The sequence below is a fragment of the Caretta caretta genome, chromosome 7, assembly GCF_965140235.1.
Source record: "Caretta caretta isolate rCarCar2 chromosome 7, rCarCar1.hap1, whole genome shotgun sequence".
Classification (NCBI taxonomy): Eukaryota; Metazoa; Chordata; order Testudines; family Cheloniidae; genus Caretta; species Caretta caretta.
In genome coordinates, this window is record NC_134212.1 from 44,823,337 (window position 1) to 44,840,899 (window position 17,563).

General features: G+C 42.3%; 1 protein-coding gene across 4 annotated transcripts in view; it reads right to left on the reverse strand.

The window, feature by feature from the left end:
• Positions 1-664: 664 nt before the first annotated feature.
• Positions 665-17,563, reverse strand: part of POC1A (POC1 centriolar protein A) — a 111,426-nt gene continuing 94,527 nt past the window's right edge. For 3 of the 4 annotated variants that reach the window (XM_048858088.2, XM_048858093.2, XM_048858091.2), the window contains one exon: positions 665-3,230. In XM_048858088.2, coding sequence (XP_048714045.1) covers positions 3,132-3,230 — 99 coding nt within the window. In that variant the 3' untranslated portion in view covers positions 665-3,131. Of the gene's footprint in view, positions 3,231-16,155; positions 16,733-17,563 lie in introns of those variants that run through there. The other variant, XM_048858089.2, reaches the window with a different exon arrangement.

Below are 17,563 nucleotides of genomic sequence, written 5' to 3' on the forward strand. Positions count from 1 at the left end.
GAGTCACCCAGAGCAAAATCAGCAAAGCTGAACCCTTTTGAGACTGTATTGATGTACATTTTGGAATAAAATTACAACCCGTCCCCCACCACTCATCTATTCAATTGCTTCCTGAAGTAGCAGTTTTGCAAAATGGTCATTGCAGATTGTCCAGTGCCATGAAAATGCGAAACTTAAAAATGAGAGGAGATTTAAATCGCTGGCGGGGGGCGGTGGGGGGAGTATTTTGTTCTAGGTTCTGTTAAGATACTTTATCAGTCTTTCTGAGATCACAGAAACCTGGAGCTACATTGGTAATGTGAAGTGTGGAATTTCCAAAACCGCCTAAGTGAATTAAGAGGGCAATTCTCATTGAAGATTCATGGCATTTGTGTTCCTAACTTGAGAATGCAATCTCTAATGCTCAGGAGAATAATTAGAAATGTGTTGATCAAGAGCATTTTTGGTTGAAAGTTGTATAGAAAGAAGCAGCCTCAGAATATGATATGTCTACATGACTATTATCCATTTAATCCAATTATAATAGAAGTTGTGTATGCATATATATATATATATGTGTGTGTGTGTGTGTATATATATATACACACACACACACACACACACACGAGCATCTTTGAAATTAGTTCACATTAAAAACTAAAAGGAAAAGGGTCTACATCAAATGTTATACCCAAATTGCTTTTATTGAAAGCTTCCATAAAAAATACTATACAAAATGCTTACATCTCCAAGACATTAATATATTTACACTATTAAGAGCAATACAAAGCTATATTTTATAAAGTTTTAGGGGGAAAGCACTTAAGAGAATCAAGAAAATGGAGAAAATTGAAATTTAATTTAACTAAAGAGCATTCCAACACATTTGGATTCAATTGATAAGATCCAATTACAAGTTCTCATTCCATGAAACCACTTTTTATTGTAATAATTTCTGCCAATCAAATTAGATCAGTTTAGGGATAGCCCTCCTCCTTTAAAAGCAGATTTTCCTCCCCCCCATCAGTGAAAATGAGGTAATGACTTCACAACAGAAGGCCACTGAAAGCTTCTAGAAAGAGCATTAAAAAAAATTGGTTTTTAGGGGAAAAAATATCATTGAATCGATTCCAGTAGATGAATCTAAGTGAAAATAACGATTTTTCAGATTCACAGCTTGGAAATGGAGAAAATAAGCATTCTTAGTCTGTGGTTACACAGAAAGAGATTCAAATTAATCAACCAAAGATGCTTAGAAACAAAACAAAGCCACTGGCTGCTTGCAAACCAAAAGGAGTGAAATCTATTATGGTAGCTCCAGCGAGAAGAAGTTGGAGATGTGGGAAGCACCTGCATAGGAGGAGATAAGGAACTTTCTGGTGCTGGGAGAGACAATGAAAAGAGTTTTATCCTGATGGAAATAAACAGCTCTCAGTCGGATTTACAAGGTTTCTGTAGAATTCAGGGGGACACAGCCTTCTGCAGAAACAGGTGCAAGAAAAGGGCTGGTTTTGCATAGCCCTGTGTGAAAACAGATATGCCAGCCAGGCCTCAGGCAAACTTCCATAATGCCCAGAGCACATCTGGAGATGGCAGGATTTGGAAGCTATGTGGGAGAGGAATGAGGCTGGGAATCAGTGCAACTGAAAGGGTCAGAAATGCAGCAGCTAGGAGGAGTCCAGCAACCAGGTGAGGCTGGGGCTCCTGCAGCTGATTTCTCAAGGTGGGTAGGTAGTAGTGACTACAACAAGCACTTATGGGAGGGTGGGGGGAAGGGAGAGCTCATGGGTGAATGCTGGGAGGAGTATTAGCAAAGCAGGGGGCCCAGAAGTGTAGGCTCCTGTGCAGTCACATACTGGACACATACATAGAGTCCTGACCGTACAGTCTATGGGGGGAAGATATCAAAATGAACTGAAGTGGCATTCCAGCTATAAAATATCAAGATAAAATTGATTTGGGACACTCAGAAAGAGAAAGCAAGTAAAAGGCTGCGCTAACAGTTCTGCTATTTATCCTCCTCCCCACAACTCTCTTAAAAAAATGAATCGAGATATATTAAAGAGAATGTTGCTTAGGACCATATTGTATCTCTTCCTAGCTGGTGCCTCTCATCTCGCCTTAGGCCCTGCTATTTTCACCCTCTACACACTGCATAAGAGATGAGTAGATCCCACACACTACAATATCCTTTGTGCAAAGGACGTTCAGATTCGCTCTTCATCAAATTCTCTAGGAGCCATTTGGGACTTGGTGATGCAGAACCTTCTAGAAGCATGAGTCACGTTCCCTGACGCTTGCTACAGTTTTAGAATAGAGGTGCACGTCCACCGTTTGGGCATTCTTTGCCTGGGAGCAAACACCCCAGCATGCACGCAGACACCTCAACAATAGATCAGCAAATCTGGCACAGCACTTCCCAGTTGCTTCACATTCCCCAAATGCTCAGATTAACTAGTTTAACTCAGCAGCAGCTCTGAGAAGTTCAGATCTTCCCCTCCCCTACACTCCACATACAATACTTGTGCCCTCAACAGTGCCAGCACAAGGCATAAGCGGACTTCGGGCTTGTACACATTAGCGCTTACTTCAGTATAACTTACGTCGCTCAGGAGTGTGAATAAGCCACACCCGAGTGACCTAAGCTACTGCCACTCGGGGAGGTGGAGTAATGATGCCGACAGGATGCCGATGAGCTCTCTCCCGTCGGCATACAGCATCTGCTTTAGCAGCGTTACCGTGGCGCAGCTACCTGGGTACAGCTGTGCTGCTGTAGTGATTCTAGTATAGACCAGCGCTAAGTAATTGCTTAGGGCCCCGAGCAGCTCATAGGGGCCCCCATTCGCATTTTATTATGTATTGTGAAGGCAAAAAAATATTCCTGCTTAGGGCCCCCCTTGGGCTAGCACTGCCTCTGTTCAACGGGGAGTTAACTCAAAGGATCACCAATTGTTAGCTGTGTTTAGTGAAATAAGAGAATTTTATTCTTACAGTAACAAAAATGTGTATTTACAGATGCCATTGGCTGTACATTTTATTTTAATAAAATAAGTGATTCCATCTGTTAAAAATGATTCACCCAAAGTATTAGAAACACACAAACAAAACCCCAAGCCTCCAGACAACTCTGGCTTTATCAGCCCCTCGTGGAATCAATTCCCTTTACTGTGCATGAGCTTCTGCTGATTCTCAAGACACTCCTTCAGCTTGTCTTCAGTCAGTGTCAGTCTTTGCTCCAGAATGGAAACAGTCTGCAAAGGGAAATAATAAAATAAAGAGTGCTGCTGAGTGATATATGAAGATAAGCCACATGCTGTACGCTTACTGCTTAGCACAGATGCTAAATATACTGTACCACAAGCTATTCCAGGTCTATACTCCACAATCACAATTTCCAAAGAGGCTTCAAGCTCAGCAGCTTCTATTGAGGATAATAGGAGCTGCCAAGCTCAGCTGAAAATCTGGCCCTAGTTATGGATGCTGAGCACTTTCAAAGCGTGGGCCCAGATTTCCTCTTCACTCCCTCCCCCTTTTTGGTGGAGTGTTGTCTACCTTTACATATAGACAATTTCTGCTTCTAAAAGGCCAAATACCAGAGAGCTCATGTAATAGGTGTACACTTAAAACCCCTGACATACAGGTGTTTTAAGTAGTTAGTCCCTTTTTTGGCCTGTTATCTTTGATTTCATGTCTTAGTTCCAATTCTTTTCTCCTTTCCTGATTGCTGTGTCAGTTAGCTATATATAAGGCAGGGGAGTGACATCATTGTGGTTCCTCTCTGCCTCCCCACCCAAAGAGACACTGAAAAACACCTGGGAACAAGAACTAAACTGAGGGGAGAAGGCATGAACCCAGGCTGGGAGGGCATCCAGTCTGTGAGTGGAAATACCTGAAGTCTCAAGCTGCAGGCCAGTGCAGCTGCCTTTCAAGACTTTCTGTAATCTACAGTGTGACAATATTTAGGGTGAGAAATTACATTTTGTAACCTGTTTCTTTAGTGAATCAAACTTAGTTTGCGTGTTTTGTTTTATTTGCTTAGTAATCTGCTTTGTTCTGTTTGCTACCCTTTTAACCACTTAAAATCTGCCTTTTATAGTTAATAAAATTTGTTTTGTTTATTATTAAACCCAGTTTCTGTAATTTCTAACCGAGGGACAAGAAGTTGTTCATACCTTCCTCCACATTGAGGGAGGGGGAAAATTTATTAGCTTGCGTTGTATAGATTTCTCCACAGTGCAAGACAATATACCTTTGGGTCTGCACTCCAAGGGAGGTGGACACCTGAGTGCTGGGGCAAATCCCTCAGCTGAGGCTTCCCAGAGCTGACCTCAGTGTATGTCGTTTTGCAGTTGGGTGTGGCCCTGCCTGTGTGTGTGTGCTAGAGAAGGCTTAATAGCCTAACTCAGCAAGACAGGGTAAAGGGAGCCCAGGCGGGTGGAACAGGTGGGCTCAGTGGTATTCCAGCACATCAGGTGGCATCTTAAAGGGGGGCAACCCGTCACATGCTTATCTTAACATTGTATTTGTGCCCTCTACAGAAGCTGATTAATGCCTTATAAATACGATCACCACTAGCTCTATCTCATAGCTCTAAAATCTAGATACAGACATGCAAAGTATGCAGAAAGCAAATTTTAAATTACATAGAGATAAAATTTTCTGCTGGAAGTCATTTATTGATTATTTTGAAGGTAATCAAAGATAGTCAGCAATGTAAAAGTGCATTTCAAGGACACTGAAGCAGTTGGTAATGTTGAAATATTAGATATAGAAAGCATTAACAATTAGAAGCCCTTGTTGCACCTTAGAGACTAACAAATTTATCTGGGCATAAGCTTTCATGGGCTAAATCCCACTTCATCACATAACCACCACCCTATAGTGGAAATCTACTGACCGCTATACTTACCTACATGCCTCCAGCTTTCATCCAGACCACATCACACAATCCATTGTCCACAGCCAAGCTCTAAGCTACAACCGCATTTGCTCCAGTCCCTCAGACAGAGACAAAACACCTACAGGATCTCTATCAAGCATTCTTAAAACTACAGTACCCACCTGGTGAAGTGAAGAAACAGACTGACAGAGCCAGAAGCGTACTGAGAAGTCACCTATATAAGACAGGCCCAACAAGAAAAGTAAGAGAACGCCACTAGCCGTCACCTACAGCCCCCAACTAAAACCTCTCCAGCGCAACATCAAGGACCTACAATCTATCCTGAAGAATGATCCCTCACTCTCACAGACCGTGGGAGACAGGCCAGTCCTCGCTTACAGACAGCCCACCAACCTGAAACAAACACTCACCAGCAACTACACACCACACAACAAAAAACACCAGCCCAGGAACCAAACCCTGCAACAAACCCCGGAGCCAACTCTGTCCGCATATCTATTCAAGGGACACCATCACAGGACCTAACCACATCAGCCACACCATCAGGGGCTCGTTCACCTGCACATCTACCGATGTGATATATGCCATCATGTGCCAGCAATGCCCCTCTGCCATGTACATTGGCCAAACCGGACAGTCTCTTCGCAAAAGAATAAATGGACACAAATCTGACAGCAGGAATCATAACATTCAAAAACCAGTAGGAGAACACTTCAAACTCCCTGGTCACTCAATAACCAACTTAAAAGTGACAATTCTTCAACAAAAAAAACTTCAAAAACAGACTCCAATGAGAAACTGCAGAACTGGAATTAATTTGCAAACTGGACACCATCAAATTAGGCCTGAATAAAGACTGGGAGTGAATGGGTCATCACAAAAACTAATTTCCCCATACTAATTTCCCCCTGCTGTTTCTCACACCTTCTTGTCAACTGTTTGAAATGGGCCACCCTCATTACCACTACAAAAGTGATTTTTCCTCCCTTGGTATTCTACTGTTAATTGAATTGTCTCGTTAGCACTGACCCCCACTTGGTAAGGCAACTCCCATTTTATCATGCACTGTGTATATATACCCCCCTGTATTTTCCACTCTATGCATCTCATGAAGTGGGTTTTAGCCCACAAAAGCTTATGCCCAAATAAATTTGTTAGTCTCTAAGGTGCCACAAGGGCTCCTTATTGTTTTTGCTGATACAGACTAACATGGCTACCACGCTGAAATAGAAAGCATTAAATAAAATTAATCGACATTTAATCACTAAAACAAATTCACATATTTTACTAGGGCTGTCAATTAATCGCAGTTAACTCACATGATTAACTCAAAAAAATTAATCACGATTAATCGCAGCTTTAATCACACTGTTAAACAATAGAATACCAATTGAAATTTATTAAATATTGTGGATGTTTTTCTACATTTTCACATATATTGTATTCTGTGTTGTGATTGAAATCAAACTCGATATTTATTACAAATATTTGCACCGTAAAAATGAAAAACAAAAGAAATAGTATTTTTCAATTCACCTCATACAAGTACTGTAGTGCAATCTCTTTATTGTGAAAGTGCAATTTACAAATGTAGATTTTTTTTCTTACATAACTGCACTCAAAAACAAAACAATGTAAAACTTCAGAGCCTACAAGTCTACTCAGTCCTACTTCTTGTTCAGCCAATTGCTAAGACAAACAAGTTTGTTTGCATTTACAGGAGATAATGCTGCCCGCTTCTTGGTCACAATGTCACCTGAAAGTGGGAACAGGCATTTGCATGGCACTTTTGCAGCCGGCATTGCAAGGTATTTACGTGCCAGATATGCTAAAGATTCGTATGCCCCTTCATAATTTGGCCACCACTCCGAGGACATGCTTCCATGCGGATGACGTTCAATAAAAAAATGTGTTAATTAAATATTTGACTGAACTCCTTGGGGGAGAACTGTATGTCCCCTGCTCTGTTTTATCCGCATTCTGACATATATTTCATGTTATAGCAGTCTCGGATGATGACCCAGCATATGTTCATTTTAAGGACACTTTCACAGCAGATTTCACAAAATGCAAAGAAGGTACCCATGAGAGATTTCTAAAGATAGCTACAACACTTGACCCAAGGTTTAAGAATCTGAAGTGCCTTCCAAAACCTGAGAGGAACGAGGTCTGGAATAAGTTTTCAGAAATCTTAAAAGAGCAATACTACAATGTGGAATCTACAGAACCCGAATCACCAAAAAAGAAAATCAACCTTCTGCTGGTGGCATCTGACTCAGATAATGAAAATGAGCATGTGTCGGTCTGCACTGCTTTGGATGGTTATTGGGCAGAACTCGTCATCAGCATGGACCCATGTCCCCTGTAAACAAGAAGCAGGCAGCATTATGTCCTGCAAATGTAAACAGACTTGTTTGTCCGAGCGATTGGCTGAAGAAGTAGGACTGAGTGGACTTGCAGGTTCTTAAATTTACATTGTTTTATTTTTGGATTCAGGTTTTTTTGTACACAATTCTACATTTGTACATTCAACTTTCTTGATAAAGAGATTGCACTACAGTACTTGAATTAAGTGAACTGAAAAATACTTTTTCTTTTGGGTTTTTTACAGTGCAAATACTTGTAATCAAAAATAAATATAAAGTGAGCACTGTACACTTTGTATTCTGTATTGTAATTTAAATCAATATATTTGAAAATGTAGAAAACACCCAAAAATATTTAAATAAATGGTATTCTATTATTGTTTAACAGTGCGATTAATCACACAATTAATTGTGATTAATTTTTTTTAATTGCTTGACAGCCCTAATTTTTACTTTATCAGTTAAAACTTAAAATGAGAAGCTCTGTTATAAACACTGATAAAACACTCCTCACACAAATGAAACTGGTGTTTATCCAATAAACACTGGAAAAACACCAGAAATGGTTACTAGTATCCAGGGCCTCCTCTACACAGAGCAGTAATGCAGACGATCAGCAGGGTGGAGAGTGATTTCTAAAGTTAGTAATTCTATCGGCTACTGACTCCTCAAGAAACGCAGCAGCAGATCTAGACACAAGAGGAACAACACACATCCCTCTGGACAGTTGGGAAGTGGGATCAGTCTAGCCAGGTGACTTTCCTTACTTTCCTTAAGTATTTTCCTTACTACCCTCATCGTTAAGGATTTTATAATACAGAATCTGTCTTTTTTTTAATTGAGATTTGAGGAGTTTACAGCTTGATCTCTTAACTTGAAGAGTCTTTCTTATTTCAAATACAATTTGGATGAAACTTGTTTGGTGGTTTTATGATAAGTGGAAGCTAGTACTTTGGACACAGTTTGGAACATATTTCAGAGAAGCAGCCGTGTTAGTCGGTATCCACAAAAAGAAAAGGAGGACTTGTGGCACCTTAGAGACTAACAAATTTATTTGAGCTTAAGCTTTCGTGAGCTACAGCTCACTTCATCGTCAGATAAATTTGTTAGTCTCTAAAGTACCACAAGTCCTCCTAGTTTGGAACATGTTACCTTAGAAAAGTCTGGCAGAGCATTAGCATGTATTGTATCAAATAGCAAAAGAGCCCTATTCCTACCTCGTAAGATTTTATTCTGCATCACACACATTTATTTATAAAGGTATGTTTTCATTATAGCAAAAGAATCTACCAGAACAGGACACAATGGAAAAGGAATTAAAGGCATCCTAATAACTTAATTTTAGATATGAGGATTTCAAACCAAAAAGCACAAAGGAGACACTAGAATGATTACATCTTGGCATTACAATACGTTATTTCATTTTCTTCAGTTTTCATAATCTCATAATTATGATATCATATAATAAGGCCAACACAGATTTCTAGACCTAATGTAAGAAACAATCCAAGTCCCACAGAACAGGGTTTGTGCTCCATATCCATGCCAATGTTCCTGGTAGTTTGTGCCATATGAAAAGCAGTGCTGAAGCACCACAATATTATACTGACAAACATCAGGACATAGACTCAGACTCATAGACTTTACTGTCAGAAAGGACCATCATGAACATCTAGTCTGACTTCCTGCACATTGCAGGCCACAGAACCGAATCCACTCACTCCTGTAATAGACCCCTAACCTCTGGCTAAGTTACTGAAGTCCTCAAATCATGATTTACAGAGACTCCACTATTTACACTAGTTTAAACCTGCAAGTGACCTGCGCTTCGTGGTGCAGAGCAAGGTGAACCCCCCCCCCAAATTATGGCTGAAGTTTTAGGGTACATTATTCTTCACAAGGTCCTCACAATTCTCATGAACACTTATGACAAACGTGGCCAAACTGCACTGGTGTTAATCAGGATATATTTATCTGAATCATACATTTATTGTTGAGATTAAGGTGTCACCTGGAAGTAGCTACCTGAGCAAGGCCTGCTTCGAGATATTATTTAGGCTTGTTAATGCTATATTGGAGTAGCTAAAGCCTTGCACATGAGTCCCTAGGGAAAGACTGATACGTTCCAAACACAAAAACTAATCAAAGAAAGGAAAGAAAAAATACAAAGTAACTCAAAGCCCCAGAACCTTGAGAGCTTTGTCATAATTACACCAAGAAAAATGAGCTTCAAAAAACTAAGATGCGTGGACTACATGATTCAATGCCATCAAAACAGTGCACGCTGTATTATAGCAAGGTAACAGGTCCCACCTGAAGCTCTATGGGAACTGCATATTGAAGGACCGTAGACTGTAATGTCATATTTTTAACCAAAGTGGCAATATGAGATTTTGCTTAATTATTCTTTATTGTATTTAAGACACAATCATTTTTAGAGCACGTTACTGGTTAGATTATCTTAATATTACATTGGAGTTTTATTTAAGGACATTGTATGGGATATTTAAGGATGGAAGCTGTTCTTAACTTTGATTTTTGGTCTCCTTCCCCATGTGTTATTTGGTGACCTTTTAGGCGTTTATGCTGTTTTATAGTACACAGAGAAATATATACAATATACTTCTAAAATTATCTACTTTAGTTTAGCCACAAATATATACTGAATATACATAACTAAATACAGTTCACAGTGATCTAAACACTGATGCTTTCACAGTAGCTCTGCAGAATTAGTCATTTTAAAGGCATTCAAACCACTTTAAACATATTTAGCACAACAGATTTCTTATTTGAGCGGACATGGACAACAGCCCAGGTTTAAAGTAAAAGCTTCTAGTAGCCAAAGTCCCAGTCCTGCAAGATGCTGTGCACCTCGGGCCTAATCCAAAGCCCACTGAAGTCAATGGAAAGATTCCCATTGACTGCAGTGGGGGATTGCATCAGGCCATTTCTCAGAGGTACCGAGAGCTCCTTCTCATTGAAGGACAATAGAATCTGAAGGTCCTCAGCAGCCCAAGGTAGGTGCTCTGCACTTTTCAGGAGCAGATCTTTGGACTGCATCTTGCAGTGATACTACAGTGAGACGCGAGGAGCATAAGGGTGGTATTTAAGCAGTTTTAGAAGGAAAAAACCTTCCACATTTCCAGATTATAAAGGAATCAAAACAAGCATATTTCAGAGTTGCTTCCAGCAAACAGTAGCTACAACAATATAATACAGAGCACTGTCAATATCCTGCAAAGAAATGAAATATCCCAAATGAGTCTGACAGCTCAAAGCTATTGTATCGTCAAAAGGGAGGATTGAGAATTATGAAAAATAACCTCATCTAGAGGACCTAGATGCTAAGATGTCAAAAAGCAACAGCTCCTCCAGTATTTCAAAGGTTTTTCAGACTGAAATGTTTCCTAAAGATCTCAAATAAAGAACACAGCACTGGAATCAAAACTGATTCATTTCATATTTTCTAAAAGCCACTCCTCTGATCTCTGTTATCCATTATGTGTTCTGAATAACATTTCTGAATGTAAACACAATTATTTTGCTTTACTTATTTTAGACTACATACTTTATTCTGACAGGTTTCAGAGTAACAGCCGTGTTAGTCTGTATTCGCAAAAAGAAAAGGAGTACTTGTAGCACCTTAGAGACTAACCAATTTATTTGAGCATGAGCTTTCGTGAGCTACAGCTCACTTCATCAGATTCTGAAGACCACTTTCAGTCTGAACTAAACTAATTTCCCCCCCCTCCAAACTGTGTTTTTATACTAGTGAATTTCATTTAAAAAATTTACCCCCCTCTACAATCGCTTCCAGAATAAGTGAAATGATCCTTTAATCTCACACAACCTAGACTGTCCCTTAGTTCCTGGTGTGGATTATCTCAGGGCTTTAAAAACTCTTCTAAATTTCACTGTGTTATTTTCCCCCCTGGCTTTAATGGAGTATTAGTTTGGATGAATATGAAACTCTATTTCCTATGGGTGGGTTCTCTCAGCAATTTATGAATTTTTATGATAACCTGACTCTGAACTCGGTTTTCATTTGGAATAGACACATCTTTCTTCACACACAAAACAGAAGCTATTTCCCCCAGCAGGTGCCCACTATGTACTAGTGTTACATATATTTGTCCTACTGATAATGGCAACTGCAGGTGTTTATGATGATGGCAAAGTACATTAAACCTGCATGCTAATTATTCCAAATTAAGTTTTCCATTGCAGCGGAGATACTCATCCACTGACCTTCTGTCTTACAGAGGAATACTTGAGTTGGAAGTCCAGCTAGGAAAGAGTGTGAGATAGCACACTAACACATATTTGAATATCAAACATATCCTAGAGCAAATGGGTTTTGAATGAAAAAGTTACCCAAAAGAAAACATCTTTGTTGCCTCATAAAAATGTTATGAGAATATTCATTCCAACTCCTCATTCTCCTCAACTCCTCATTCGGGTAGACTACACTGCAAACACATGTGATTGGCCCATATCAGCTGACTTGGGCTCGCAAGGCTCAGGCTACTGTGCTGTTTAACTGTGGTGTAGTTGCTTAGTGGAGCCCGGGCTTGGGACCCTCCCAACTCCACCCTGGACAGGGTCCCACAGCCCATGCTCCAGCCCAAGCTTGAACATCTCCACCACAATTAAACAGACCCATAGCCTAAGCCCCTCGAGCCCAAGTCCGCTGATGCAGGCCAGCTGTGGGTCTTTAATGTAGCATAAACAAACCCATTGAATTGATTGCTGCATCTTTAAGTTTAGCCCATTTCTGAGAACAGCAGAGATATGAATTTCATGCTGCTGCTCAGGAAAATGAAGCCTGAAGTTTTTATCTTTGCAGGTCAAATCTAGGATAGCACTCAAATTTAGGATATTTATATATACAAAAAATATAAAATATTTGTAAAGTAAATCAAAACTAAAAGTGATTCTAGTTAATATTTTAAATACATAATTCTTGCTTACATGTCATCTTAAGACCATTTCATTTACAAAGTAAACAAAGGAAGATGGAGTAACATTTACTCTCAAGTAGAAAAATATAATACTGGTTAAAAACATTTGCACAAACCAAGAGTAAATCATCATAACATGATGCTAACAGGCATAACATAAAGCATCATCATAGACATTAGCTACATCAAATTCACCTACTGTGTCATTGCTAAAAGTGGTATGCAGCAGCCACTAGTCCCCTCTGATACAGCTTTCTAGAGTTAGTTGATGTGCTTCACTGAAGAAGCAACCCTACGAAAGCTTATGCTCAAATAAATTGGTTAGTCTCTAAGGTGCCACAAGTACTCCTTTTCTTTTCGCGAATACAGACTAACACAGCTGCTACTCTGAAACCTACTTCAGTATGGCCAGTTGGGCAGGCCATAGCACCTCTACAGCGTCATCACTTCTACTTCCAGCTGGTGTCTGGCAGGAGGAGGCCTCTTAGTACAATCAAAACAGTCCTACTGTCTCATAAGTAGACAGCAGTCCACTTCATCTTTACAGCTGCTCTCAGTGGAGGGAAAGTACTGACAATTGGTGAGCAGACAACGTAACGTCAAAAATTTGCAACATGGGACAAAGAACTGGCCGTTGGCCGCAGCACAGTTCTCAACTTTCAGATGTCAATGTTCAACTGGTTTCCTAGTACTAATGATCTCTCGGCATTGCAAAGTCATGAAAAATCATCTTTTCCCCCCTCCCCCCGTAAAACACTGTTTAGGATAGAACATTATAAATTGTTTAAGTGATGGGCTAAGTAAAAAAAGACATTAGAAAATGAATAGGAGATCAATGTGATGTTTGCATAATTTCCAACCAAAGTAGTTTATCACAACTACAACGTGTTCCGCACATTATGTTAATTAAAAGGTTAGAGCTCAGTAAATTCAATGGGAACAAAAGAACATCATGATCACAGTTTTATTCCAACTTTCTCAAGATAGTATATTAGAAAAATACTAATGCTCCCTCGATGCTAAACAATTAAAATGCCTGGGAAAACTGAGACAAATGTGCAAATATACAGTATGTGGAAATATCACAGGGGAAGCCTGTCTTGTGTTCCTAAATGTGTGGTTCCACTTATGAAAGTAAAACTTTTCTTACTGGTGCTATTCAAGCATATTAATTAAATGGTTCATTATAAGATACCAGTAAGACAGCTAACATACTCCTGCTCTTTTTCCAAGTAGACCCTCTGTGTACCTTTAACTTTATGGAGACAGACTTTTTTTTAAGAACCACCTGAAATGCAGTGGCATTTACGTATTTTAGGGTATGTCTATACTACGGAATTAGGTCGAATTTATAGAAGTCGGTTTTTTAGAAATCGGTTTTATATATTCGAGTGTGTGTGTCCCCACAGAAAATACTCTAAGTGCATTAAGTGCATTAACTCGGCGGAGTGCTTCCACAGTACCGAGGCAAGCGTCGACTTCCGGAGTGTTGCACTGTGGGTAGCTGTCCCACAGTTCCCGCAGTCTCTGCTGCCCATTGGAATTCTGGGTTGAGATCCCAATGCCTGATGGGGCTAAAACATTGTCGCGGGTGGTTCTGGGTACATATCGTCAGGCCCCCGTTCCCTCCCTCCTTCTGTGAAAGCAAGGGCAGACAATCGTTTCGCGCCTTTTTTCCTGAGTTACCTGTGCAGACGCCATACCACGGCAAGCATGGAGCCCGCTCAGGTAACCGTCACCCTATGTCTCCTGGGTGCTGGCAGACGTGGTACTGCATTGCTACACAGCAGCATCAACCCCTTGCCTTGTGGCAGAAGACGGTACAGTACGACTGGTAGCCGTCCTCGTCATGTCCGAGGTGCTCCTGGACATGTCGGCCAGGAGCGCCTGGGCAGACATGGGCGCAGGGACTAAATTTGGAGTGACTTGACCAGGTCATTCTCTTTAGTCCTGCAGTCAGTCCTATTGAACCGTCTTATGGTGAGCAGGCAGGCGATACGGATTGCTAGCAGTCCTACTGCATCATCTTCTGCCGCGCAGCCACGAGATGTGGATGGCATAGAGTCCTTCTGCACCGTCTGCTGCCAGCCAAAGATGTAAAAGATAGATGGAGTGTATCAAAACCAGAAATAGACCAGATTTGTTTTGTACTCATTTGTCCATCTAGGGGACTCATTCCTCTAGGTCACACTGCAGTCACTCACAGAGAAGGTGCAGCAAGGTAAATCTAGCCATGCATCAGTCAGAGGCCAGACTAACCTCCTTGTTCCAATAAGAACAATAACTTAGGTGCACCATTTCTTATTGGAACCCTCCGTGAAGTCCTGCCTGAAATACTCCTTGATGTAAAGCCACCCCCTTTGTTGATTTTAGCTCCCTGAAGCCAACCCTGTAAGCCATGTCGTAGTCGCCCCTCCCTCCGTCAGAGCAACGGCAGACAATCGTTCCATGCCTTTTCTCTGTGCGGACGCCATACCAAGGCAAGCATGGAGGCCGCTCAGCTCACTTTGGCAATTAGGAGCACATTAAACACCACACGCATTATCCAGCAGTATATGCAGCACCAGAACCTGGCAGAGCGATACCGGGCGAGGAGGCAACGTCAGCACAGTCACGTGAGTGATCAGGACATGGACACAGATTTCTCTGAAAGCATGGGCCCTGCCAATGTATGCATCATGGTGCTAATGGGGAAGATTCATGCTGTGGAACGCCGATTCTGGGCTCAGGAAACAAGCACAGACTGGTGGGACCGCATAGTGTTGCAGGTCTGGGACGATTCCCAGTTGCTGCGAAACTTTTGCATGCATAAGGGCACTTTCATGGAACTTTGTGACTTGCTTTCCCCTGCCCTGAAGCGCATGAATACCAAGATGAGAGCAGCCCTCACAGTTCAGAAGCGAGTGGCGATAGCCCTGTGGAAGCTTGCAATGCCAGACCGCTACCCGTCAGTTGGGAATCAATTTGAAGTGGGCAAATCTACTGTTGGGCCTGCTGTGATGCAAGTAGCCCACGCAATCAAAGATCTGCCGATATCAAGGGTAGTGACCCTGGGAAATGTGCAGGTCATAGTGGATGGCTTTGCTGCAATGGGATTCCCTAACTGTGGTGGGGCCATAGACGGAACCCATATCCCTATCTTGGCACCAGAGCACCAAGCCGGCGAGTACGTAAACAGCAAGGGGTACTTTTCAATAGTGCTGCAAGCTCTGGTGGATCACAAGGGACTTTTCACCAACATCAACGTGGGATGGCCGGGAAAGGTACATGACGCTCGCATCTTCAAGAACTCTGGTCTGTTGCAAAAGCTGCAGGAAGGGACTTTATTCCCAGACCAGAAAATAACTGTTGGGGATGTTGAAATGCCTATATGTATCCTTGGGGACTGAGCCTACCCCTTAATGCCATGGCTCATGAAGCCGTACACAGGCAGCCTGGACAGTAGTCGGGAGCTGTTCAACTACAGGCTGAGCAAGTGCAGAATGGTGGTAGAATGTGCATTTGGACGTTTAAAGGCGCGCTGGCGCAGTTTACTGACTCGCTTAGACCTCAGCGAAACCAATATTCCCACTGTTATTACTGCTTGCTGTGTGCTCCACAATATCTGTGAGAGTAAGGGGGAGACGTTTATGGCGGGGTGGGAGATTGAGGCAAATCGCCTGGCTGCTGATTACGCGCAGCGAGACACCAGGGCGGTTACAAGAGCACAGGAGGGCGCGGGTACGCATCAGAGAAGCTTTGAAAACCAGTTTCAGGACTGGCCAGGCTACGGTGTGAAAGTTCTCTTTGTTTCTCCTTGATGAAACCCCCCGCCCCTTGGTTCACTCTACTTCCCTGCAAGCTAACCACCCTCCCCTCCTCCCTTTAATCATTGCTTGCAGAGGCAATAAAGTCATTGTTGCTTCACATTCATGCATTCTTTATTCATTCATCACACAAATAGGGGGACGACTACCAAGGTAGCCCAGGAGGGGTGGTGGAGGAGGGAAGGAAAATGCCACACAGCACTTTAAAAGTTTACAACTTTAAAATTTATTGAATGCCAGCCTTCTTTTTTTTGGGCAATCCTCTGTGGCGGAGTGGCTGTTGGCGGGTGGCCCCCCCACCGCGTTCTTGGGCATCTGGGTGTGCAGGCTATGGAACTTGGGGAGGAGGGCGGTTGGTTACACAGGGGCTGTAGTGGCAGTCTGTGCTCCAGCTGCCTTTGCTGCAGCTCAACCATACACTGGAGCATACTGGTTTGGTCCTCCAGCAGCCTCAGCATTGAATCCTGCCTCCTCTCATCACGCTGCCGCCACATTTGAGCTTCAGCCCTCTCTTCAGCCCGCCACCTCTCCTCCCGGTCATTTTGTGCTTTCCTGCACTCTGACATTATTTGCCTCCACGCATTCGTCTGTGCTCTGTCAGTGTGGGAGGACAGCATGAGCTCAGAGAACATTTCATCACGAGTGCGTTTTTTTTCTTTCTAATCTTCACTAGCCTCTGGGAAGGAGAAGATCCTGTGATCACTGAAACACATGCAGCTGGTGGAGGAAAAAAAGGGACAGCGGTATTTAAAAAGACACATTTTATAGAACAGTGGCTACAGTCTTTCAGGGTAAACCTTGCTGTTAACATTACATACATAGCACATGTGCTTTTGTTACAAGGTCGCATTTTACCTCCCCCCCACCACGTGGCTACCCCCTCAACCCTCCCCCCTCCCCGTGGCTAACAGCGGGGAACATTTCTGTTCAGCCGCAGGCAAACAGCTCAGCAGGAACGGGCTCCTCTGAATGTCCCCTGAAGAAAAGCACCCTATTTCAACCAGGTGACCATGAATGATATCTCACTCTCCTGAGGATAACACAGAGAGATAAAGAACGGATGTTATTTGAACGCCAGCAAACATACACCGCAATGCTTTGTTGTACAATGATTCCCGAGTACATGTTACTGGCCTGGAGTGGTAAAGTGTCCTACCATGAAGGATGCAATAAGGCTGCCCTCCCCAGAAACCTTTTGCAAAGGCTTTGGGAGTACATCCAGGAGAGCTGCGAATGCCAGGGCAAAGTAATTCTTTCACATGCTTGCTTTTAAACCATGTATAGTATTTTAAAAGGTACACTCATGGGAGGTCCCTTCTCCGCCTGCCGGGTCCAGGAGGCAGCCTTGGGTGAGTTCGGGGGGTACTGGCTCCAGGTCCAGGGTGAGAAACAGTTCCTGGCTGTCGGGAAAACCGGTTTCTCCGCTTGCTTGCTGTGAGCTATCTATAACCTCATCATCATCATGATCATCTTCTTCGTCCCCAAAACCTATTTCCGTGTTGCCTCCATCTCCATTGAAGGAATCAAACAACACGGCTGGGGTAGTGG